Source organism: Furipterus horrens, unplaced genomic scaffold (assembly GCF_987537825.1).
Source record: "Furipterus horrens unplaced genomic scaffold, mFurHor1.1.pri manual_scaffold_5, whole genome shotgun sequence".
Taxonomy (NCBI): domain Eukaryota; kingdom Metazoa; phylum Chordata; class Mammalia; order Chiroptera; family Furipteridae; genus Furipterus; species Furipterus horrens.
Window position 1 is genome coordinate 43717617 of NW_028327175.1, and position 25922 is coordinate 43743538.

A 25922-nucleotide genomic window follows, 5' to 3' on the forward strand; every position below is an offset into this window, starting at 1 on the left:
TGGAGAGGGGTAAGGAGGACGGCAGGAGGCTGGGAATGGGGGACAGGGTGTGGCGGGAAGAATGACACCTCTCTCAAAGTACCTTTCTGACTACTTCTGACTTTTGAAAGCATGTCATTGTTTACAAAGGCAATAAAATATCCCTGGCCAGGTGGCTCATTTGGCTGGAGCATCATCCCATACACCAACGGTTATGGGTTTGATTCCCGATCAGGACACATACCTAACTTGTAGGTTTGATTCCTAGTTGGCGTGACACAGGAGGCAACCGATTGATGTTTCTCTCTCACATTGATGTTTATCTCTCTCTCCCTCCCTCTGTTTCTCTCCTCCTTCTCCTCTCTCTAAAATCAATAAACATTATCTTCAAGTGAGCATAATAAAAAAAAAAAAAAATAAGTAAATCAACAAGCATGGTGAAAAACCCCAAAACAGCATACAACTGGAAACAAATGATCTTAAATGAAGAGCATAACCATATGAAAGGGAAAAAAGAAGAAACTAACCAAGTAACTTTCGAACACAGGACTTAGACCATACACCCTCAGGCTAAAAAGGAAACTGTATACAAGTATTGAACTCTGGTTAGTAGGTTTGATTTTACAATGGTAAGTATAACAATTCTAAAGTTACTTCCTGCATAGTCTATGATGGAAAAAATAAGTAAATATATTGGGTAATAGGAGCTGGGTTTCTCACTGTGGGCGTTACAAATGTGGAAAGGGGCAAAGCTAAAATGATCTCTGTGGTGGTGGCCTGGAATTGGAAGTATGGATAGAACTCAGGGTTTTTAATAGATTGACAGATGAGAGATGATAGATAGATAGATAGACGGATAGATGACAGAGAGGTGACAGACGGAAAGAGGTGGTGTGTGTGCATTTTCCATCTCTGTTCCTTGAGAGCACCTTCCAGCAATGAGCTTACGTAGCCCTCAGATCTTGACTTCCAAACACCATTCCCCACTAAAAGGCTCAAGGGCTCCTTGAAGAAATGCCTAATGTTGTGGGTATTCTGGACTAGAATAATTTGCACCAGAAAGCAAAAACGTGCTAACGGAATCCTAGAAGGGTGTCAAACAGCCACAGAAGCCAGTTTGACAGCACTGCCATTGACCGAAGTTGAAAAAGGCATCAAAAGAAATTACGACAGCAAGAGCTTTAACCCACTGAATAATGCAGAATCCACGAGTTCATAGTCATATAAAAACAAAAAAACAAATGCGAAAAGGGAAATTTCTTTCTTACAGTAAGATGCCAATACTTGTAAAAGGAATGATAGAATTCAAAAATTGCCATTTGGCGACCATCACAGTAATAATTGCTTCAGACAGAATAATCAGTGGATGTAAAAACTAGCGGGCGAAAATCTGAAGAGTAACAGTATATTTACATAATTTCAAAGTATCTCCCCACAAGATGCTCATTAATTACAAGGGGAAACTGTAACTGCTGTGTAGAATGAGAGCAGATGCCACACCTACACCAAGAGATCAGATTCACATCCTAGGAATGAGACAAAGCAACATCTCATGCCTCCTGACATTATGCACTGAGAATACAGCACTGCTTCAGTGGTAATCCTGCCCAAAACGCATAACCTGAATGTGATCCCAAAACACGGACATCCCCACTGTGGATCATTTTACAAAATAATGCCTATCCTCCTCAAAAACTATCAAGGTTATAAAAGACAAAGAAACACCAAAGAATTGTTTCATATAAAAGGACACTAAAGTTCAGACTTGACAACCAAATGCAATGTATGATTCTGTATTGGATCCTGAACAGGGAAAATTTTTTTCTCTCTTTTGCTATAGGGCCTTATTAGGATAATTGGCAAATATAAATAAGGTCTATACATTAATAAACAGTAGTGGTTTTTATAATTATGTTATGGTTTTAAAAGAGAATGTCCCTGCCACTTACTCTTATGGTTCAGAAAAAATTCTATCTATATCTATATATTAAACTACAAAAAGAAAGAATGAAACAGCAAATTTGATAAAGAATCAAAGTTTGGACAATCTTAGTGAAAGTTATATAAGAATTCTTTGTATTATTCTTACAAGTTTTCTGTAAACCTTCAATTATTTCAAATTAGAAATTTAACCTACATTTAAAATGTAGGTAATAAAGCCATCTATAACCCAAGATATCAAATCAATTTCTCAATGATTGACCTTGTAAAAAGTATATGTTAAAATTTAAAGTTATTGCCATGGCTGGTGTGGGTTAGCGAACTGGGCATCATCCTGCAAACCAAAGGTCACCAGTTCAATTCCCAGTCAGGACATATGCCTAGGTAGAGGGCCATGTCCCTGGTTGGGGGTGTGCGAGAAGCAACCAATTGATGTTTCTCTCCCTCTCTTTCTCCCTTCTTTCCCCTCTTTCTAAAAATAAATAAATAAGATCTTTAAAAAGATTTAAAGTCACATCAATGAAAGAGTTGCTCAAAAGATTTTGTTTGAAAAGTGTCAATGCTACAATAACTTGGAAAACAATGATTCTTACACTATATTTGAAAATAGTTTATATTATAGATTTTTAAAAAGAAAATTAGAACCAACAAAAATATGAAGCTGGCAAGTGGATAAGCATTAAGAATTTTATAATACAGTAGTCTCTCACTATATCACGGTTCCCTTATTGCAGCCTCACTATATTGCAGGATTTTTAAAAATATTATATTTAATTATTTATCACGGATTTTTTGCTATATCACAGGATTTTGTGGTACTGTATACATATGTTGTTAAAGTTACGTAGGTTTAAGAGTGCAGAATATGTTTAAGAACTTAAGTAGTGTTTATAAAAGTGTGGAAAAGGTTAATAAGGGAGTGGGAAAGGTTAATAAGGGACTGGGAACGGTTTATAAGTGTGTGGGAAGGGTTTATAAAGCCTTAAAATATATATAAATACTAAAATAAATGTAAGGTTCCTACTTCGGGGATTTTCACCTATTGCGGAGGGGTCTAGAACATAATACCCACGATAAGTGAGACAATACTGTATTTAAAGTTAGCTCAGAGAAGAAGAAAACCTAAGCTACATTTGAATTACACACACTTGAAAGATTTCCAAAGAAAAACTATTGAATAATAATATACAAACCTGTCATGCTTTTGGGTCCAGGATTTCTCTATATTTTTAAATCTATTCTGATCAAATTCTATTTTCCACTGCAAGGCATTTAGTTCCTATAGAAAGAAAATAGCACTTTCATGGAAAATTTTACAAAACCACTTCGGGACATTGTGAATACCTTAAATAAATCATCTAATCATTTCAAAGAAATACGGTGAAGAGAAAAAAACTAATCACTGCTCATTTGTAAACCCATATAACATGCCTCTTCAGCACTCAAAAAAGCTTTGCCAAAACTTACTTACTATAGGATAAATTTCAAATTGTTTAGTTTAAAAATTTGCTGGTTCAAACCTAGGTTTCTCATCAGTCCCACCCTCAACCCTTGCAGACTCCACAAGCAAAATACACTCCTGGAAGCCTGAAGCCAGGACGGTCCCATCAAGAGAGGGTACAACAGGTACAGAAGGCACATGATCTTCAAAGGTGATTCCTAACTACCTTTTTAGTGAAGATGAGGTGGTCAGAAAAAGGCAGGCTCTGGAAGCAGAGGAATAAAAGAAGAAAAATAGGGAGTATTAACTTGGCAGCCCTCCTACTACCTGAAAACGGAGAAACAAAAGAAACCTTAATTCTTTACCCATTTGACAACTTGTTTTGGGTTGTAAACTCCAAAAGGGAAGGAACCATATGAAGTTGAAGCATATCTAGCAGACGGTATGCATAAATGATATATCCATTAGTAAGGTAACCTTTAAGGATATTCTATTTAAAAGCTTATTGTATTAAACAAGTCTAAGCTAAAAATGCAAATACCTTCTCCAAGGATCTCTTTTGTTCCACAGTTTTTTGAAGTACTACCTGGGTATGACTTGTGGCTTTGCCAAATATTGCCTAAGAAAAATAAAAATCATATCAGTATAAATTAAATTTCTAATTACTCTATATGTACAATGAAGTTCACATTTTTAAAAATCCTCAACCAAGGATACATTTATTAATTTTAGAGAGAGAAGAAAGGAGGGGGTGGGGGGAGAGAGAGAGAGAGAGAAGAGAAGAGATCAATGTAAGAGAAAACATCCATAGGTTGCCTCTCTCATGCACCCCGGGGACCAAACCCACAACCTCAGTATATGCCCTGACCTTGAATCAAACCTATAAGCCCTGGCCAGGTGGCTCAGTTAGTTGGAGTGTCATCCTGTACACCAACAGGTTGCAGGTTTAATTCCTGATTGGGACCCATAGGAGAGGCAACCAATCAATGTTTCTTTCTCTCTCTTTCTCTCTCTCAATTAATAAAAAAAGCTTTTTTAAACCTACAACCTTTCAGTGTACAGGATGATACTCCAACCAACTGAGCCACACTAGACAGGGCTGAAGTTCACATTTTTATTTTTGGACAATAAAAAATTAATTTGAGAAGACAATTTCCACAGAGACCACTTTTTTGTAGAGCATTTGGTAGTTCAAAAGTCACAAGATCTTGGTTTGGCTCTTTCCCAATGCAGGTGAGAATGCATGAAATGATTTTCCATACAAAGACTTGTACAAAAACATTCATAGTATCATTATTCATAACGGTCAAAAAGTGGAAACCCAAATGCCCATCAACTGGTGAACAGATAAACAAAATGTGCTATATCTGTATAAGGAATATGAGTTGGCAATAAAAAGGAAGAAAATACTGACACATGCAACACCATGCTTGAACCTCAAAAACATGCTAACTAAAAGAATCCAGACACATACTGTATGATTCTATTTATACAAAATAGAAAAGGCAAATCTATAAGACAGAAAGAAGATTAGGGAAGGAATTGGGGAGTGACTACGAATATGTATGAGGTTCCTTTTTGGAGTGTTGAAATGTTCTAAAACTAGATTGTGGCGATGGTTGCACAACTCTAAGTTTAGTAAAAATGAACCGCATGCTTAAAATGAGTGAATTTTATGGCATGTAAATTATACTTCAATAAAGCTGTTAAAAAATCTAAACCTCGGGACTTCCAGTCAAGACAGTGGCATAGGAAGCTATGGCTCACCTCCTCACACAACCACATGAAAGTTACAACTAACATAGAACAATCATCACTCAGAACTGTCAGAAATTGAGTTGAATGGAAGTCTGACAACTATGGAATTAAAGAAACCACATCCATCCAGACTGGTAGGAAGGGCACAGATGTGGCATGGGCTGGTCCCTCACCCACGTGTGATGGTAAAAATTTGGGAGGGATATCTCGGGAGTGAGTAATACCAGCCCCACATCAAGCCCCCCAGCCCAGGGTTCCAGTGCCAGGAAGGTAAGTCCCCACAACTTCTGGCTGCAAAAACCTGCAGGGATTGAGCCGGTAGAAGAAACTGCTGGAGCCCCAAGCAGTTCCTCTTAAAGAACCCACACATGGACTCACCTACTCAGACTCACTCCCTCTGAGCTCCAGACCTGGGGTAGCAGCTTGCAAGGCACCAGTGGTGTACGGGGAAAAACTGAAGTGCCTGGCATCAAGGTGAGCAGAGGCCATTGTCCTGTTTCTAAACCCTCCTCTACAGAGCAGGCAAGCTGGTGCCATGTCTGAGACTTCTTCAACCTGGCTCACACTGTTTCACCTGCCACCCAATTTATGGGCCCACCCACGTTGCTTTTCCATATAAATGGCTAGTCTTGGTTCTTGCTTCACAATTTCCTAAATACTATCAAACAAGCAATATCTGGCCTCAGTGAGCTCCAGGCCCAGCACTACCGGCAGACAGCTTAGATTCACAACTTGGCTTCGCCTGAGAATCTCCAAGCCCAGCACAAGTTGCAGCCATCTCAGATTGCTTTATAGCTCAGGTAGGATGGCCTCAGGCACAACACAGGTTGGGGCTGACCTTGGCCTGTACCATCCAGGAAACCCCAGGGCCAGCACACCCAGTGGACAGCTACCGATCACATCAGAGCACCAGCTCCCTGCTCCTGCACAGCTGATCCTCCACGAAGGGCAGAGGTTGGTGGAAAATGGTCACAGCCAATCCTGGAAGCTGACTGGCCTGGGTAAGTCTCCCACATTGATCTGCCAACAGCAACCAAGGCTCAACTACAAGAGGAGGGTGTGCTCAGCCCACACAAAGAGTGCACCTCGAGTACCCAGCTTGGGTGATAGTGGAGGCTGTGCCACTGGACCCTACAGGACACTTACTACATTAGGCCACACTCCCAAGACATGCAGTCAAAGCTGTTCTACCTAATACATAGAAACAAACACAGGGAGGCTGCCAAAATGAGGAGACAAAGAAACATAGCCCATATGAAAGAACAAATCAAAACTCAAAAAAAAAGGAACTAAATGAAATGGAGATAAGCAGTCTATCAGATGCAGAGTTCAAAACACTGGTTATTAGGATACTCAAGGAACTTAGTGAGGACCTCAGCAGCACTAAAAAGATTCAGCCAGAAATGAAGGATACACTAACTGAAATAAAGAACAATTTACAAGGAAACAACAGTAGAGTTGATGAAGCCAAGAATCAAACCAATGATATGAAACATAAGGAAGCAAAAACCAAGCAATCAGAACAAGAAGAAAAAAGAATCCAAAAAAGTGAGGATAGTATAAGCAGCCTCCTGGACAACTTCAAGAGGTCCAACGTTCGCATAAAAGGGGTGCCAGAAGAAGAGAAAGAGCAAGAAATTGGAAGTCTATTTGAAATAATGAAAGAAAACTTCCCTAATCTGGTGAAGGAAATAAGACATGCAAATCCAGGAAGCATAGAGTCAAAAAAAAGGTGAATGCAAAGTGGCCCACTCCAAGACACCTCATAATTAAAATGCCAAAGGTTAAAGATAAAGAGAGAATCTTAAAAGAAGCAAGAGAAAAGCAGTTCCTTACCTACAGGGGAGTCCCCATAAGACTATCAGCTAATTTCTCAAAAGAAACTTTGCAGGCTAGAAGGGATTGGCAAGTCATAAAAAGCAGGGACCTACAGCCAAGATTGCTCTACCCAGCAAAGCTGTCATTTAGAATGGAAGGACAGATAAAGAGCTTCCCAGATAAGAAAAAATTAAAGGAGTTCATCATCACCAAATCATTATTATATGAAATGTTAAAGGGACATATTTAAGAAAAAGAAGAAGACCAAAACTGTGAACAATGGCAAAAACTGAATCTAAAAAACAAACTAAGCAAACAAGAAGAAAAGAGACAGAATCATGAATACAGAGAGGTTTTTTTAAAAAGATTTTATTTATTTATTTTTTGAGAGGGGGGAAGGTAGGGAGAAAGAGAGGGAGAGAAACACTGATGTGGAAGAGATACATTGATCTGTTGCCTCTCGCATGCCCGCAACCAGGGACCTGGCCCGCAACCCAGACACGTGCCCTGACTGGAAATCAAACTGGCGACCCTTTGGTTCACAGGCTGGTGCTCAATCCACTGAGCCACACCAGCCAAGGTGAGAGAGTTTTGATGGTTGCCAGATGGAAGGGGGTGTGGGGGAATGGGTGAAGAGGTGAGGGGATTAAGAAGTACAAATAGGTAGTTACAGAATAGCCATGGGGATGTAAAGTACAGTATAGAAGATGAAGTAGCCAAAGAACTTATATGCATGACCCATGGGGCAAAGGATGTTGCCTCAGGGTGCGGGGGATGTTGGGTGGAGGGGGGCAAAGGGGAAAACACCAGGACAACTATAATAGCATAATGAATAAAATATAATTTAAAAGTCTAAACCTAAAAAATTAACCGAATTATATCAAGCATTGTTGCTTTTGTTTTAAAAGCTAAAACCATACCACTTAGTATTGGAATGTGAAAGTGATGGAAATTTTAAAACAACTTCTTACCATGCTTTGAAGAATTTTCAGTGCTTCCTCTTTACCTTCAAGTTGTCTTTGAGATGCCTCAAGTTCAGTTTTTAAAATTTCTACCACCTGAGGGAAGAAGTAAAATTAGTCTTCTTATCTGCAAGAAGTGCAACCCCACATGATCAATTTGATGAAAACATTTAAGCTCAACATGCAGTTTGACTCAAAGCACTCTGACCTTATAAATGAGGCTGGAAATTCTTACGGGCTCTGTAAGTGGGCCAGACAGACCAAAACTGAGACCCTCTCTATCATGTACTATTTGTAACTCAAAGCCCAAATCTTTTGCTTTGCCCACCTAGGCCACATAGCTAAGAATCTGGAAAAAAAGAAATCCGTAGGCCACATAAAATAAGAACGTGACCATTCACACAGCTCCAGTACTTATTATGGGTTTAATTGTGTGTCCCCAAAAGAAACATTCAAGTTCTAACTCCTGATACTATGAATGTGACCTTATTTGGAAAGAGGGTCTTTGCAGATGTAATCAAGTTAAAAAGGAGATCAGACTGGATTAAGGTAAGACCCAATTCAATGACTGGTGTCCTTATAAATAAGAAAAACTCAGACACAGACACACAGAGGAGAAGGCCATGTGATGACGGAGACTGGAGTGATGCAGCCACAAGCCAAGGACTGCCAAGGACTGCCAAGGACAAGGATTGTCAGGGACAACTACCAAAAGCTGGGAAGAGGCAAACAATTCTCCTCAAGGCTTCTCAGGGAATATGGCCCACCACCTTGATTTTGGACTTCTAGCCGCCAGAACTGAGAGAATAAATCTCTGTCGTTTTAAGCCCATCGTGTGTGGTACTTTGTTACAGCAGCTTTCAAAGAGTCGCAAACACACACTAAGACGGGCTTCCTGTTTCCCACAGAACAGACACCCCTCACAGGAATGCCTACTTCCAACACGCTGGACCACCTGGGATACTTTCTGGTCTTCTGACTTCAAAGAGGTTAAATTAAGTCAAGTTATTTCAAGCCAACAGGGGAGACAGATAGAAGGAACCGATAACTATTTCTCTAGGAGATAAGAGAAGTAGAAGATCAGGGGCAAAAAGAGAACTGGGGGGGGGGGTATATTTACATCAACAGCCTTTTTGAGAGAAGAGGAGGGTAGGAAACTGAGGAGGGCAGCCCACAGGTTTACCCTGGGGTTCATCAAGAATACCTGGAAAGCCAACATTTGTCTTCCATACAATTTTAGTATTACTTAAACAAAATATCTACCAGTGGAGTTTCATTTACATGAGAATTTTTAGATTAGCCAGAGTACCTACCTCTAACGTTTCATCAAGACGTTGCTTTAATTCCACACTTGATAATTCTGATTTAGAATCTATTAGAAAGAAACACATATTTTCTTTAACTAAAGACATTTGTTTACAAATTATCAAATATTGATTTACCCTAATTGCAAAAAAAACTGTAATAAACCAAATAATGATAAAAATATGTACCTTAAAATATTTCACAAATGAAGACATACATGCTGTGACTAAAAAGACTTTTAAAAAGGACTCTAAAATAAAACTTGTTAATAAATTGGTTAGTTACATACAAACACAATACGAAAAATAAAACCATGAATGTTGATGAGTGGAATAAATAAGTTTTGCTGTCTGACTTAAGTTTGATCCATATAGTGATATGAATAGCTAAGAAATAACCTGAATTTAATGTCTTCCCAAAGAGAATGACTAAAAGTCTCCTGTTAACTTCAGCTATTCTCTCCTTAATGTGATCAATTGAGACATTAAACTGAGCATTCCAGGAGCTTCATTTTCACGTGGTCTCACTGGCAATAAAAAAACATTAAAGTGATAAGTTATAAACAAGAGGAATAGAAGTAAAAGAAGAAGAAAATTCAGAAAGACTATTTTGAAGGATATTAAAATTTTCTCAATACAATTTTTTTTCTTTGCTATTTTGAACTTTCATCAACATGACAGTATCCAAGGCAAATGTAAATCATGTTTCACTCTGATGATACAGGGTTCCAAAGAGGGACAAAAGTGACATTGCATTGACAATGACAAGTTCTGTTTTATTAATACTTGTGGTAGGCAGAATAATGGCCTCCAACAATGTCCACATCTTAATATCCATAAACTGTGAATACATGGCAAAAAGGACTTTACAGATGGGATTAAATTAGAACTTGGAGATGAAAGATTATCCTAGATTACCCAGGTGGGACCAAGGTACTCACAGGGTCCTTAAAAATGAAAGAGGGGGCAGGAGAGTCAGTGTCAGACTGATGCAGTAGGAGAGAGACCTGGCTAGCCACTGCTGGCTTTGAAGCAGAAGGAGGGGGACCACAGGCAGCCACTAGACGCTGGAAAAGTCAAAGGAACGGATTCTCTCCTGGGGCCTCCAGAAGGAACGCAGCCCTGCTGGCACCCTGATGTTAGCCCAGTGAGACCTGTTTATGACTTCTGACCTACCAAACTGTAAGATAACACATCTGTGTTGTTTTAAAACATTAAATTTCTGGTAATTTGGAAATTACCTATTAGGAAATTTGCACAATATTCTTACCTAGGGTCAGGTGAACTTTCATAAAAAGACAAAAGTGCATAACAACAAAACAAGAACTCATTCTATTACTATTACATCTTGTTTCTATCCGAGTGGTCTCCCATGTTTTTACAAAGGCATTTTAGCATCATGTTCCGTTCTCAACATCTTGCTTGCAAAACTGCATGTATCCTCTAAGGACTTGGAAGAAAAATATATAAATAATCCCATCCTAATTTCAAGAAGGATTTTGAGAGACAAGGATAGATCCCCAGCTACAACATGTTGTTTGTAAATCTGAAACCAGGTTTCTGAAGTTACTTTTGTGTTGTTCTAATTTGTGTTTGTTCCGCTTTGGTGGGGGAAGTCTTACAGTGTGGATTTCGAAAGGTCCAGCCGCAGCAGGACTGTGCCACAGCAAGGCATGCACTCGCCCACGGGCGCCCAGTCACCCTGGAGTCGTGTGATTCTATCACAGTAGGATTCTGAACTTTACTCTTTCCTGAATGTATGGCATAATTGCAATTAACTTTGTTTTGATAATTTTTGAGAATTTCATAACATCCTTAAGATAACCAGAACTATGCACGTTCTGCCGGTAACACTCCTTCCCCAGATAAGCACCAGGCTTGCAGTGCTCAAATGGCACCTCCTTCCAGAAGCCTCCCTGACCCTTGCCAAAAATAGTGGTGCCCCACCCCTCCAATTCTTCACTATCCCTTCACTTACCACTGCCTGATGTTATACAGCTGCTGCTTTGTAGGTTTATTTTGTCTCCTCTACTAGAATGTAAACTCCAGGACATCAGAGCCTTTGACTATTTTTTCAATGATATTATTCCCAGGGCTTAGAACTGCCCCAGGCCCCTAGTAGGTAGCCAATAAATATTTGTTGAATAAGAAAAAAAGAATAAATGAAGTATACCACTGCATCACAGAAAAGCAAGGTAGGTAATTTTGTACTGACATCACTATATATTAATACAGAATAACTAGTGTACTTCACAATTTGAACAATTCTTGGAAAGAGAAACATCAATTACTTTTGAACCATCACCAATCTCCAGAGGTAAATAAAGGTAAATTTCTAAAATCCACTCTGGTGACCCATTTCCATGTGTTGGAAGGGTGGGAGCACTAAAATCCACAGGGGAGGAAGTAGAGGGAGAGGACGCCAGGCATTCTTACCAGGGCTGCTCTGTCGTCTGTGATGGAGGATTCTAGACCCTTCAGGGTGTGTCCCTTGCAAGCTCCTAGGCCTGGAGTATTGAAAAACAGCACCACTTCTTTCTTCCTGTCCCAGAAACGGGGGAGGGCTGAAGTTCCTTTCATCTGACCTTTTTCTAGATGTAAATAAACGTGGGATTTGTCCTTCAGGAACACCCCCAGAGCCGTACCCTAAATCGCCTTCGGCCATATCATCCTCCTCGGGTTCCCAGGCCTGCGCCTGCTGCCCCGCAGGCCCCGGTGGCCTCGCCACCCTGCTCATCAGCCAGACGCCCTCGTCCAGAAGGAAAACCCGGTTACCTGTAGTTGAGAAAAAGAGCAGTTAAACACTGTCAGTGTAAGAAAGTTGGGTTTTCTGGGGAAGAAAATTTCCTCTGTGCTATGCAGGCATGACTCTCCCAGAGAAGCACCAGCACACAGACGCAATTCAGTACAACATTTCCGGACTTTTTAGGTAAGAAAAATGCCACCTTATTATTTCAAAGACGCAGTAAATTGTAAAGGAAGCAGGAAAGGCTTTTATTTAATGCAGTAATCTGCTGATCAGGATAAAGCAGACCAGTCTTTGCTAAGGAAACAGAACACTTTTGATATACAAGTTATAAAGGAAAGGGTTCGGTTTTCACAAGCGTGAGAGCCATACGAAATTCAGAGAAGTCTCTGAAAAATGAGACTTCCAATGACCAAGACCACTCTGCCTCTGTCCCTTCACAGCCTTTTATCCAATTCAGGTGCTCAGGGCTCTTCCCGTTTCTCCTACAGCCCCACTTGGCTCATTTGCTATTTCTGTGCAGACCCTGTTAGTAAAGGTTTTGTGTCTGGGATAGCAACAGGTGGAAGGGACGAAGTTGCCCCACCTCTATCTCAAACCAGATTGCATCTGTGTTCAAAGTCTATTTCGCAATGCAACCAGAGCAAATACCAAAGCCCTTTCAATAGCTAAAGGCTCTGTGCTCCTCTCTTCCCCAGCCCCTGGGTGCTCTGGACCTTGCCCAGCATTCCTGCCCCAGGGCTTTGTGTTCGCCCTGCCTGGAGGAATGAATGCTCTTCCCCCAGACAGCTGCACAGCTGATGCCTCAGCCCCTGTGGGTCTTCCCTTCAGTCCTACCTTCTCAATAGGACCTCTCCTGGCACCCCACCTAACCTTGCAACCTTCCCCCTGTCCCACTTACCTGTTTCATCTTTCTTCTTCACACTTACAACCTTCTAACATACTCCTCCATATCGTACTCATTTTTCAAATCCTGCCACTAAAAGGGGGAAGGTAGTGCAAAAGAGGGAGACCAGTGGAGCAGAGGGGGGCTCCAGCCTGCCTAGGATGCACCCTGAAAATTTTCTCCCACCAGAGTCTAAACCCACTCTAGAGAGCCCTAAGGGCAGATTTTGTTTGTTTGGATCACCACTTCATTCCCAGTGCCTAAAACTGAGACATAATTGGTGCTCAATAAATACTTGTTTAATAAAAGAATAAAGCAAAGAAGGAACAAACTGAAATCAACTTGCCTCTAGGGCAGAAAAACAAAACAGTCACCTCAGCAAGGCTCCACACTGGATACCTCGGGGCTAATTGCCTGCCCTTCTTCCTACAAGAGAACATCTGGGAGTACAAATGCCCTGCAGAGAAATCATCAAGGAGCCTTCCTGGTCTGAAGACCTTTGTAGGCACCTACCTGGGGACAGCGGCCTACCTGGTGGCTGGAGGGCACATGAAATGCTCAACTTAGTACAGAGTGCAGTTAAGAAGGACTTTCACCACCAGACATTTCAAAACAGCTGCTCTGCTGTAGTTATTTAGAAGTATTTCATCCTTTCTACAGGACTCATTAAAAATAAAAAAAGAAAGAAAACATCTAACATTTTTCTAAATATCCTGTTTATCAGGACTTTCAAAAATGAATCTCAGTCCTCAAAAATAATTAAAAGCTCATTTTTTTTTGCTGAGATCTCTCTCTTATTCTTCCACTATTAAAATCAGACATAAATGCCAAATATATTTGATCATGAATGAAGGGTTTTCTGTTGTTTTAGGGTCAAAGTACCATATAGTTTCAATGGTTAAAAAACAAAGGCTCTTAAAAGATTTCAAGTAATACATCATAAAAGAAGATACAAAGACAGAAAGACCCTCAACATCATTAGTCATCAGGGAATTGTAGATTTAAACTACAGTGAGATTCCACCACCTACTACTGCCAATTCCAAGTGTTGCTGAGGATGTGGACATCCACATACACTGTTGGTGGGAGTATAAAATGGTACAAACCCTGTGAAAAGTTTGACAGTTTCTTTTCAATGGTAACCCAGCAACTGCGTTCTTGTTATCTACCCATGAGAAATGAAAACATGTTCATGCAGAGATGTGTGCATGAATGTTCACAATATTATTCAAATTCACCCCAACCTGGACACAACCCAAATGCCCATCAACAGGAAAACAGACAAATTATGGTACGTCCATATAATAGGATATATTCACCGATAAATAATGAATTCTGATACATGCAGCAACATGGGTGAATCTTACAGACAGTATGCTAACCAAAGAATCATAGTACTGGATGAAATCCTGGAAGAACTAATTTATTTTTAAAGATTTTATTTATTTACTTACTTTTAGAGAAAAGGGAAGGAGAAAGGGAAGGAGAGAAACACCAATGTACAAGAGATACATCAATCTGCTACAGATCTCGCACATAACCGAGGCAGGTGCCCTGGCTGGGAGTCGAACTGGCAACCTTTAGGTCCAAGGCCCGCACTCAATCCACTGAGCCACACCAGTCAGGGCTGGAAGAACTAATGTTCATAATAAACAATAGATCAATGGTTGCCTGGGGTGGGAAGCTGAACTTCAAAGGGCATGAGGGAATTTTCTGGATGATGGAAAAGACATATCTTGATTAGAATGATGGTTTGTCAAAACTAATCCAACTGTATACTTACAATGGTGCATTTCATTATATGTAAAATTTTAAATTAAATTTATTGAGATGACATTGGTTAACAGGATCATATATGTTTCAAGTGTACATTCCTATGATACATGATCTGTTCACTGCATTATGTGCCCACCACTCAAAGTCAGATCATCTTCCATTACCAAATATTTGGTCCCCTTTACCCTCCACCATTATTATATGTATATTTTACTTCAGTAATATGATGTTAATTTTTTTTTTAAACACAGAAAAAATAAGGGACTGTTAACTGGATTAGGGGACAAAATGAAAAGTGTGTTAATCTTTTGTGCCCTCCCATATAAGAAAATTATTAAACTGTATCCTTAAATCAGTAACAATTTTTTTAATAACTCAGCTTTCTGTGTTCTAAGCACCATTCTAAGTGCTTTACTTCGATTATTCTATTTAATCTTTACAAATACTCTGTAAGACAACACTATTATTCTTTTCTTTTAATTTACATTTATTGATTTTAGAGAGAGAATGGAAGGTAAATAGAGAGGGAAAGAAGGAGAGAGATATCAATTTGTTGTTTCACTTATTTATGTATTCACTGGTTGACTCTTTTATTTACCCTGATTAGGGGATCGAACCGTCAACCTTGGCGATCCGAATGGAGATAATGCTCTAACCACCTGAGCTACCTGGCCATGGCTAACACCATTATTAAAGTATAGACTGTTAAATTGAAGCACACACAAGTTAAGAAACACAGTGAACGAGAGCCAGAGCCAGATTCTGAATCTAGACCCCTGATATTAGAGATATTGTTACACCCTTAGCCACGTTTTCTATTATTTGGAGAATTTCAATGACACTAAACCAGGTTTCTGTTATTTATGACATCTAATAGAACTGAAAGTAAGTCTAAAATAGCTAGTAATACCCACACTCAACACAGTCAGTCTATTGGATCCATTTTTAAAACCATCTTGGTTCCTTTGTAAGTTTATTTCCTAAATAAGTAAGTTTTTTCTATTTTTATTTGTCAGGGTAGGTAGAAAACTATGTACTATATAAGAGGCTGTGTTTTACCTCTAGTGCAGCAGATCCCTGTTTATAAATGCAACCTCACATCTCTCTGTTAAGGAAGATGTGGTCACAGTTCGGCAGCTAGCAATGAAGAAAATGGAATTGGTCAACACAAAGAAAAAAGCAATTAAGAGGAAAGAATATGCAATCACAGGATTAGCTAAGAATATATATTTTTTAAGATGTTATTTTTTTAGAGAGGGGGGAGGGAGGGAGAAAAAGAGGGAGAGAAACATCAATGTGTGGTTGCCTCTTGTGTGCCCCCAACTGGGGACCTGGCCTGCAACCTAGGCATGTGCCCTGACTGGGAATCGAACTGGTGACCCTTTGGTTCACAGGCCAGTGCTCAATCCACTGAGTCACACCAGCCAGGGCTATTTTTAAATGCACCATATACGAGGTCTACCCAGAAAAAAGTCCAGCCATTGTTAATATAACGAGACTGGTTTGCACAACATAGATATAACCTGGCAGCCAAGGAGAATGGACTGGAAAGTGCATGTGAACAAGGACAACTTCACTGTACTAGTCAATGGGGTTGGAAGATGCTGCTGAGTGAGCACGTGTACTGTGTGGCCCTCTCATTCAAAATGATTGAGCAAGTAGAGCAACGAATCTACATCAAATTTTGCATTAGGCTTGAACATTCCTCCAAGGAAACTATTCACATGATTCAGAAGGCTATAGCTATGGGCAACTGGGTGACTGACAGCTTCATCACAACACACCCACTCATTCATCACAACACACCCACTCATGCATCACATCTCATGCAGAGTTTTTTGGTGAAACATCAAATTACCTGGGTGACTGAGCCCCACTACAACCCAGATTTGTTGCCCTGTGACTTCTGGCTTTTCCCAAAACTAAAATCACCTTTGAAAGAGAAGAGATTTCAGCCCTGGCTGCTGTGGCTCAGAGGACGTTGATTCGATTCCCAGTCAGGGCACATGCCTGGTTTGCAGGCCAGGTCCCCAGTTGGGGGCACACAAGAGGCAACCACACACTGACCTATCTCTCCCTCTCTTTCTCCCTCCCTTCCCCTCTCTCTAAAAATAAATAAATAAAATATTTGAAAAAAAAAAGAAAGAAAAGAGATTTCAGACCAATGAGATTCAGGAAAATACAAGGGGCAGCTGATGGCAAGTGGGAGAACTGTGTGAAGTCCAAAGGTGCCGACTTTGAAGGGGACTGGGGTGGCATTGTGCTATGTAAAATGTTTCTTGTATTGTCAATAAATGCTTCTATTTTTCATATTACATGGCTGAATACTTTCTGGACAGACCTTTTAATATCCAGGTGTCATGGGAACACCTTCCTGCTATTCAGAATTGAACATAATAATAATATTTCACATGGTCTAATGCTCTACTGTTTTTTAAAATTTAACTTTAGGAACTGTTGGCTGTGTACCCTCCTACTACTAATATACTACTACTAATACATACTACTACTAATAATAAGATGGAATGCAGCCAAATTAAATATAACTTTTGGAACACATTATTAACATTCCATTTGATTAGTTTTACATACATTCAATGTTGACCACCAGGGAGGCAGCAGGATGTGTGACACAAAGGCCTGGCTTCAGGAGGACTGGGTTCAAATTTCACTCCACCACTTGCTGCTCCCTGTTCTGTGGTCTGGCCACTTGGGAAAGGCCACAGAATGAGCAGATTCCAAACTGAGCAGATCCTACTCCTGCACTAAAAAAACTCTTTCAAAAGTGACCTATGACTTCTCAACTGCTAAATCCAAGACCTATTCTTGGTCCTCAGCCACCTCCACTTCAGCAGAAGTGCCTACTGACTCACCACGCCCAGGCACCTGGTCCACCTTGGCTCGTCAACCTCTCAGGAATCCCCTGCTCTCTCTTATCTGCCTGCTCAGGCTCCTTTTCCTCTTCCTGTACCTTCTGGTATGTTTGGTTTCCATTCTTAAATACACATCTCCAGCAGGATATCCTGGCAGCAATTTGAACACAGCTTGTTCAAAAACAAATTCACTTCCCTCCCCGACTCCAGCCATTTCTCCTCCTGAGTCCTCTATTTCTACAAATGCATCAACCATGCTTTAAAACACCCAAGCCCAAAACTTTGAAAGTTTCTCCTCCCCGTCCCCCTTCCTTCTTCTCCTCCTCCTCCCCCACCCCTCCCCCTTCCTTCTCGTTCTCTTTCCTCTGGTACCTTCAGTTGTCAAGTCCTCTAGATCCACAAAAGCTCCCAATGCCATGCATTACCTTCTTAGCATATTAACTTCACAGGCTTGGCTGAATTTCTTGTAATCATCCTGGGTTAAAACAGTAAATTGCCTAACTGATATACTCCAAGCTATCCTACACACTGTTGCCAAGCACCGATCCAATAACTCCCATGGCATATATATAATAAAAGTGCCACCCTGTTTTCTACAAGAAGAATCCTGTTTTCACCACCTGTTTCAACTGTCGCTACTCTCTGGGCATCCTCTGTGCTTCCATGTAAAAGGGACTGCACCACTTCTATGCGGCCTCAGGTTGGTCACCTTCAATCCTCACCTGGGGCCATTCTCCATCCCAGAGATGCTTTCTCCTCTCAGGTGCCCCTCAGTTCATGACAGCCACTCCCTCATGTAGCCTTCGGACTCCCCTGGGCCAGATGTGATCCCTCCTTGCTCTGTGACTTTCAGTAGCCCTTACCTCTTACCTAATTTTTTACTGTACACACCCCTAGTTCAGGGAGTATTCTGTGTCACATGTGCGTGTGCATAACAGGTGTTTCAAAGATATATGATGGACAGAATTAAAAGAGAAAACAGATTCCTGCCTGGAAAACTTGGACCATAAGCGTCCACACCCAGTAGCCTAACAACTCTTGGCAAACAAGTTGGTCAAGCAATTCCTGTCAGGCCTGGCTAAGAAGAATGAAGTGGATTCCTGCCTGGTGAATAATGGCCAGTTGCACAGAACGATAGGATTTTGTGTTGTAATTTTTTCTGTTAAAACACTTAGATTTACAGTTAGTTGCAAAGATAATACAGAGAACTCCTTTACCTAGATTCCTCTAATGTTATTACGGTACGTTTATTAAAATTAAGAAGTTAACATTAGCTGAACCACAGACTTTTATTAGTATTTCCCCAGTTTTTCTGCGGATGCCCTTTCTCTGCTCCAGGATCCAACCCAGGATACTACATTGCATTTAGTACGCTGTAATTGTTAAGGCTCAAAATTAACAGAAAAAACAAAAGTAAACAAAAGAGGAGACAGAAGCATAAACAGTCTTGCAAACCTATCCTTGTATTTTCAATGACGGACGAGGCCATTAAACAAGCATTAGCGAGGAAGGAGCCAGTCTGCCAGTTTGTCCCCAACCTGCCGAGTTCCCACGGATCAGCGCCGCCTCTCCCGGCCCCGCCCCCACGCGTGCGGTTCCACCGACCGGCTCTGCCCGGCCTCCCGCCCCCTACGCGAGGGAGGGTTGGGGAACCCCCACTCCGCTGGGCAATCACGACCCCACCACCCTCGCGCCCCACCAGCGCGCTCACCCGGCGCTGAGCCTCCACGTCGCGCGCGCCGTCGCGTCCGGCAGCCACGTGACCGCACGGCGCAGCCGGGAGCTGCGAGGCGCCGCCTGGGGACCCCATGCGTAACTGGCTGTGCTGGTCGGAGGGTGCCCCGGGAGGTCCGTTGTGTCCGACTCCAAAGCCCGCACTTTCCCGGCTGCGGGCAACCGGACGCGCAGAACAAGACCGTGTCTGCGTCCATAAAGATAGCATTCGACTGTTCACGACGTTGTTTATTGGAGTCCCGTAAGCAGGGCTGGAGTTCGGCGGCGGAGGCGGACCTTGAAATGCAGGCTCAGTCCTGGGAAAGGGTGGGGGCATTGCAGACCCTGCGGCCAAGGGTTAGGGTTAGGGTTAGGGTTAGGGTTAGAACGAGGAGTGGCCCTGAGGCCGTAGCAGGCGGCCGCTCTGGATGCGTATTCCTGTGGGTTTCCTGAAATAGACCCTGCTTCCTTCTCGTCGTCGTCGGCAGCCGTCCGTCTCGAGAGACGATGGTGTAGCTTCTTAAGAGTCTATCTGCACCGCCGAGAATGGCTGTGCAGTCCGACTCGGGAGTGACACGGTATCTGTCTCCTCCCGTGTTGAATCGACATCTTGCGATGACGCTGGAGTGTCCTCTCCAGTGAAGCTGAAGCTACAGAGCCTGCTTCCTTCTAACTTCACCAAAACGTCTTGGGTCCTTAGATTCATTATCTTGGTGAAATGATTTTGGTATTATTTGCTATACCCAATGTTGATGTAAAAAGTGTCCAAACCTATGAAGAAGTTTTATGAGTTTATTTGAGCCAAACTGATGACAATTGCCCAGAAGCAAAATCTCAAGGGACTGAGAAAATGCTCCAGAGAAGGGCAGCATTTAAGTTTTGCAGCTTAATTTATACATTAGAATAAAAGGAGGAGAGTAAGGAGGACTGCATGAAATCCACTGGTGGTAGATTAAGGGAACAGGAGGAAAGCAAATCCAGGAAATTTCTGGGATTGGATTTAAAAAAGCAAAATAGAGAAACACGTGATTCTTTTACATTGGTGGGTACAGGATACTTAATAATTAACATTTATAGCACACAGAGGTGGTATTACGGGAACCAGATAACAATGAGGGGTCCTGAGGTCTCTGCTCTGGTGCAGCTGTTGTGACCTGAGGGGTCTGGAAGAGGTGATTCCTCTAACGTTCCAAAGGTGTGTTATCTTAGATGCCAAAAGACAATAGGTGGGCTCAGTAAAGGTAATGATTGACCTTTGTCAAGGAAGCTAGGGACCTAGGCCATGACTACCCGCCATGGCTTGCTTTTAGGTAGAAATTTTTATGTTCAGACCCTGGTATGTGGTGACTTTCAGTCTCTGAGTTTGTAAGGGCCACCATGCAGGCCTCCCCTGAGCATGTCAGGATTAATATGTGGCCCCTTTTTTGTCCACACCAACATCTGTGAAATAAGGGATTTAGTAGTGGTCCAAAACTTGGCTGGATTTAAAGATTACTCTGGGTAGGAAATAAACTAATAAACCTTTTCCTCTCAGTAACCAGCTTCTGCTAGTCTTCCTCTTCTCCAGATCCAGCCCACATTTTTCTTAATCAGCTGCTTCTCAAAAGCAAATATACCTAGACTTGTGGGAAACTAGATGGAACCAAGGCTCTAAAATTTCTCCTGATAATAAAACAAGATCAATTATTTGTACTTATTAGATGCTTAGAGATTTTAAATTATCATAGAAGATTAATATATTTATAACTGTAGTCCGTTGTATACTGTCTCGTTTACTATGATATACATATTCAATAGCTTTGCAAGCCAAAAATAATTTTTCTTCACTTGAACTGTTATAGCAAATCTTGAGATGAGGTACTATAAGTCTCTTAACTTTTTCAAGGTTTGTTTTAAGCGCTGGCTGGTGTGGCTCAGTTGGTTGGAGTGTCAACCTATACACCAAACCAGGGTTCGATTCCTAGTCACGTTACATACCTAGGTTGCAGGTGCAATCCCCGGTTGGGGAGTGTATGGGTGGCAACCAATTGATGTTTCCCTCTCATATTGATGTTTATCTCTCTCTCTCCTTTCGTCTCTGTCTAAAATCAATAAACATTTTTTTAAAAATTAAGTTCTTTTTCAGCAATGTTTGCTATTCCAGTTCCTATATGTTTCCATATACATTTTAGAATCAGCTTATCAATTTTTGTTTTATGATGGGATTTTTATTTGGATTGAATTTATAGATCAGTTTGGGGAAAACTGACATGTTAATAATATTGAGTCTTGAAATTTATGAACATGGCACATACCTAATTGGATCTTTCTCTTATTTGAATTTTCAGCATGCAGGTGTGACACATATTTTGTTAGACATATACCTCAGTACATCATGCCTTTTGGTACTATTGTAAAAGATATCATCGTTTTAATTTTTTTAACAAAAATTTCAAAAATACTTTGTTTATTTACTTTTAAAGAGAGGAGAAGGAAGAACAAAAGGGAGAGAAACATCAATGTGTAAGAGCTACATTGATCAGTTGCCTCTCACACGCCCCCAACTGGGGACCCAGCCTGCAACCCAGACACGTGCCCTGACTGAGAATCAAACTGGCAACCTTTTGGTTCACAGACTGGTACCCAACCCACTGAGCCAAACCAGCCAGGGCTTGTATTTTGTTTTTGTTTTTGTTTTTGTTTTTTTATTTTATTTATTTATTTTTAGAGAGAGGGGAAGGGAGGGAGAAAGAGAGGAAGAGAAACATCAATGTGTGGCTGTCTACTGCATGCCTCCAACTGAGGACCTGGCCTTCAACCCGGGCATTCGCCTCAACTGAGAATTGAACCAGTGACCCTTTGGTTCTCAATCAACTGAGCCACACCAGCCAGGGCTGTTTTAATTTTAATGTCCAGTTGTTTGTCGCTAATATATGGAAATGCAGTTGACTATTGTGTATTGGTCTTGTGTCCTTTGACCTTGCTGAAAGGCACTTAACAGTTCAAGTAGCTTTTGTATGGATTTGGTTTGGAATTTCTACATAGGTAATCATGTTGACTGAGAATAGTTTATTTCGTTTAGCTCTGCATGTCTTTATTTTCTTGCTTAATGCACTGGATAGGACCTCCAAGAAAATGCTTTTTATTCACTAGTCTTTTTCCACAAATTATTTTTTGTATCCTCTTTCCACAAAAATAAACCCATAAACAATGAATCTCTGGATGAATTTCAGGAGTCTGTGACTCTTTGAAAAATATAGGCAACATTTTGTATTAATATGTATATCCATATTTCCTTGGAAGAAGTGGATTCATAGCTTACATCAGACTGTCAATAGAATTATGTCATCACAAGGGTTAAGGGCCCTGGCCGGTGTGGCTCAGTGGACTGAGTGCTGGCCTGTGAACTGAAGGGTTGTCAGTTCGATTCCTAGTCAGGGCACATGCCTGGGTTCCTGGCCAGGTCCCCAGCTGAGGGTGAGTGAGAGGCAACCACACATCAATGTTTTTCTCCCTCTCTTTCTCTGTCCCTTCTCCTATCTCTAAAAATAAATAAGATATTAAAAAGGAAAAAGAAAAGAATGCTCTTGTTAAAAAAAAAAAGAGGGTTAAGGAACTAAAATTTAAGTGAAAGCCTTGGTAGAGAAAGACAGATACCATATGAGTTTACTCATATGTAGAATCTAATGAATAAACTGAACTAACAAGCAAAATAGAGACAAACTCATAGATAGAGAGCAGATGACAGCTCTGGGGGTTGGGAGGTGGCAGCATGGAGCCAAAAAGAACTCATGGACAAGGACAACAGTGTGGTGATTGACGGGGAGGGGGAGGGGTGTAGGTTGGAGAGGGTAAAAAGGTAATAAATGGTAATGGAAAAAATACAATGAAAAATAAACTATTATGAAAAATAGTAAAAACCTAGGTATATGAGGAACTAGTATAAATAATCCATGGACACGGACAACAGGGTGGGGAATGACTGTGAGAGAAGGGGTGGGCTGGGTGGAGGGGAGCAATGGGGGAAAAAATGGGACAACTGTAATAGAAAAACAATAAAAATAAATTAAAAAAACTACCTAGGTATATGTAAAGAATTGTTTTTTTACATATACAGCAATGAAAGTTATTAAAAACTGATGTTTTTCTTTCCCTCTTCCCACTCCATAGGAAAAAAAAACAGTTCTCAGCAGTTTTGACCCCTATTACTTTTGTGTTAAAGACAAATTTAAATGCTGTTAAGGATTGGTGGTAGGACATGCTTAGAATGCAGAAGAAATATAGCTGAAGGCCAAACCCCTATTTCAAGGACCCCCCCAAATAAAAATATAACAAGAAGGGCATGAGGGGGAAAAATAATTGGTTATGCATATACCAAAGCTTATTAAGACACTCCTGAGAAACTGAATAAATCATATTAAGAAATCTCATTTACAGAATTATAAAATTATTAAAATTTTGGCACACTTTTTTTTTTTTTGTCTTCATCTGAGGACATTTTTTTCATTGCTTTTAGATAAAGAAGAAGAGAGGAAAGGGGAGAGAAACACCCATGTATTGATTGGCTGCCTCCCAAACACACCCTGAAGGGGGATCGTATGCACCCAGATTGGGGTTGAACCTCAACCCAGGCACGTGCCCTGACCAGGAATAGAACCCACTACTGTTTGATTATGGGACGATGCTGCAACCAACTGAGCCACACCAGCCAGGGAAGCATACTTATCTTCTTGAGTTTGATTTAAATCTTCCTACTTAAACAAAAAGTTAACACCTTGGTTTGAATAAAACCAGAGAAACAGTAAATGAGGTTATTTTTAAGACCTTTTTCAAATAACTATAAGATATTAAAGCATTGTCATTAGTTTCACATGAAAACCTAGGATTGAAACTAGTGAGTATATTTACAAAGTTCCCAAAAGTTGTGTAGCTCTGTTAGAGATCATTATCTCTTATCTGTTGAAGAAAAATTTCATTATTATGAGTCAATATTAGTGTTAAGAAAATGAGCAGTTACTTGATGAGCAAGAGATTTTAGTGAATCCCAGTAAAGACAATAGCCCTCTCAAAACAGCTGTTCACACTATAGAAAATAAGAAGCTTAGTATGTGCTAAGCACTGTTTATTTAATCCTTACAATAGCCCTATCAAGTAATTATCCTCATTTCATATAATCAGTGGTCCTGGGTAGTACTGGGTAGCACTTTGTGATATTATCCTAGTCAAAGTAATCTTTTTTCTTTACCTCCATACCCAATCTTCAAGGCCCTGCATCCTATATCATTTATCCTTTTCTCATCCTCATAGTAGAAAATAATTCTTATTTCTTCTATTCACTCATTATAATCACCAGTAGGGCACTTGTCACATTCTGTCTTGTTTGTCTGAAGTGTCCATTTGTGTGTACGTCTTTTTGTATACTAGGTTAAGATCATCTAGAGATCAAGAAGTTATTTTGGGAGGCCTTCTCTACTACAGAGATTTTCTTGGAGTCTTGCACAGATGTAATAGGCAATCTATCTTTTTTAAAATGAATTTACTAAATGTTATCTTTCAGGAATTTAACAGAAACTTGTTCATGTGCAAAGGTAGCACAACTTAGTTGGTAAAAGCCTGCTAGGATGGAATCCTGACTCTGACACTTTGTCGCTATGATCTTGGGAAAGTTACTTAACTCTTCTGTGCCATGGTTCTGTCACCTATAATGGAAATAATACCTACCTCAGGCCATGTGAATTAAGGGAGTTCACTCATGAACTGTGTTTAAGAGTGCTGGGCACATGTTAAATATGTATTATCCTTTCTTACAGGAAAGGATTGTTTGTAATAGTAAAAAGCTGGAATCAACTTAATTGTCCATCAATAGGGGATTGATTAAACCAATTGTAGCACATCCTTAATGGAGTTCTGTGCAAACATTAGAAAGATTAGGCATCCAAAGTAGTTGTACAAATGACTATTCAGCACATGAAGAGGTTCAACATCATTAGGCATTAGGGAAGTGTAAATCAGAACAAAAATAAAATATGACTGCATATCCACAGGATGGCTATTACGAACAGTAGCAAGTGTTGGCAAGGTTGTGGAGAAATTAGATCCCTAGTGTTACAGAGCGAAAAGGGGTTCTTTCACGTGGTGCCTTGGTGTAAAACCCAACAACCAGTGTTGAGGAAAACAGGTCTTTATTTACAGTATTCCAAGCTGGGGAGGGCAGTGAGCACTTCAGCTCAGAGCCCTGTTCTCCCACGGAACCCAGCACTTCCCTTGCTCCCCAAAAGGCTAGAAGCCAAAAACATTTCCAGAAGCCCCCCATCCCTTATCTGTCAGCTGTATCCTTCAGGATCTGGGGTACGATGTCATCAGCCTCTGTATAACATACAGTCCAGGAGAACATGTGCCACAGGTTCTCTCTCTGCCCTTTTCAAAGCCACATGGAGTTCCCCTTTTCCTTTCCAGGCCGCATGGAGTTCTCCCTTTCCTTTCCAAGCTGCATGGAGTGCTCTCTTTCCTTTTCAAGCTGCAAGGAGTTCTCTCCTTCCTGCAAACCATGTAGATCTCCTCTCCTCCTCCCTCTAAAATGGTTGCCACCTTATTTTTAAATCCCTGACTGTGTCCTTTGATGCAGTGGGTGTGGTAACCAGTTCTGACCATTCACAGAACCTTGTGCAGGATCTGTATGCTCTTTCTGCACCATTTCATAGTCAAATTCCCTCCCATCTCCTTGGGGCCTTGAAAGAACCAAATCT

The 25922-nt window shown here is 40.8% G+C and overlaps 1 protein-coding gene across 2 annotated transcripts in view; it reads right to left on the reverse strand.

The window, feature by feature from the left end:
• Positions 1-19239, reverse strand: part of CCDC125 (coiled-coil domain containing 125) — a 31341-nt gene extending 12102 nt beyond the window's left edge. The window contains exons 1-6 of one of the 2 annotated variants that reach the window (XM_090276352.1): positions 19196-19239; positions 11640-11978; positions 9213-9271; positions 7909-7995; positions 3903-3980; positions 3114-3199 (exon numbers count right to left, since the gene is read on the reverse strand). In XM_090276352.1, the coding sequence (XP_090132478.1) occupies positions 3114-3199; positions 3903-3980; positions 7909-7995; positions 9213-9271; positions 11640-11940 (611 nt within the window). In that variant the 5' untranslated portion in view covers positions 11941-11978; positions 19196-19239. Of the gene's footprint in view, positions 1-3113; positions 3200-3902; positions 3981-7908; positions 7996-9212; positions 9272-11639; positions 11979-18206; positions 18267-19195 lie in introns of those variants that run through there. The other variant, XM_090276351.1, reaches the window with a different exon arrangement.
• Positions 19240-25922: the final 6683 nt, after the last annotated feature.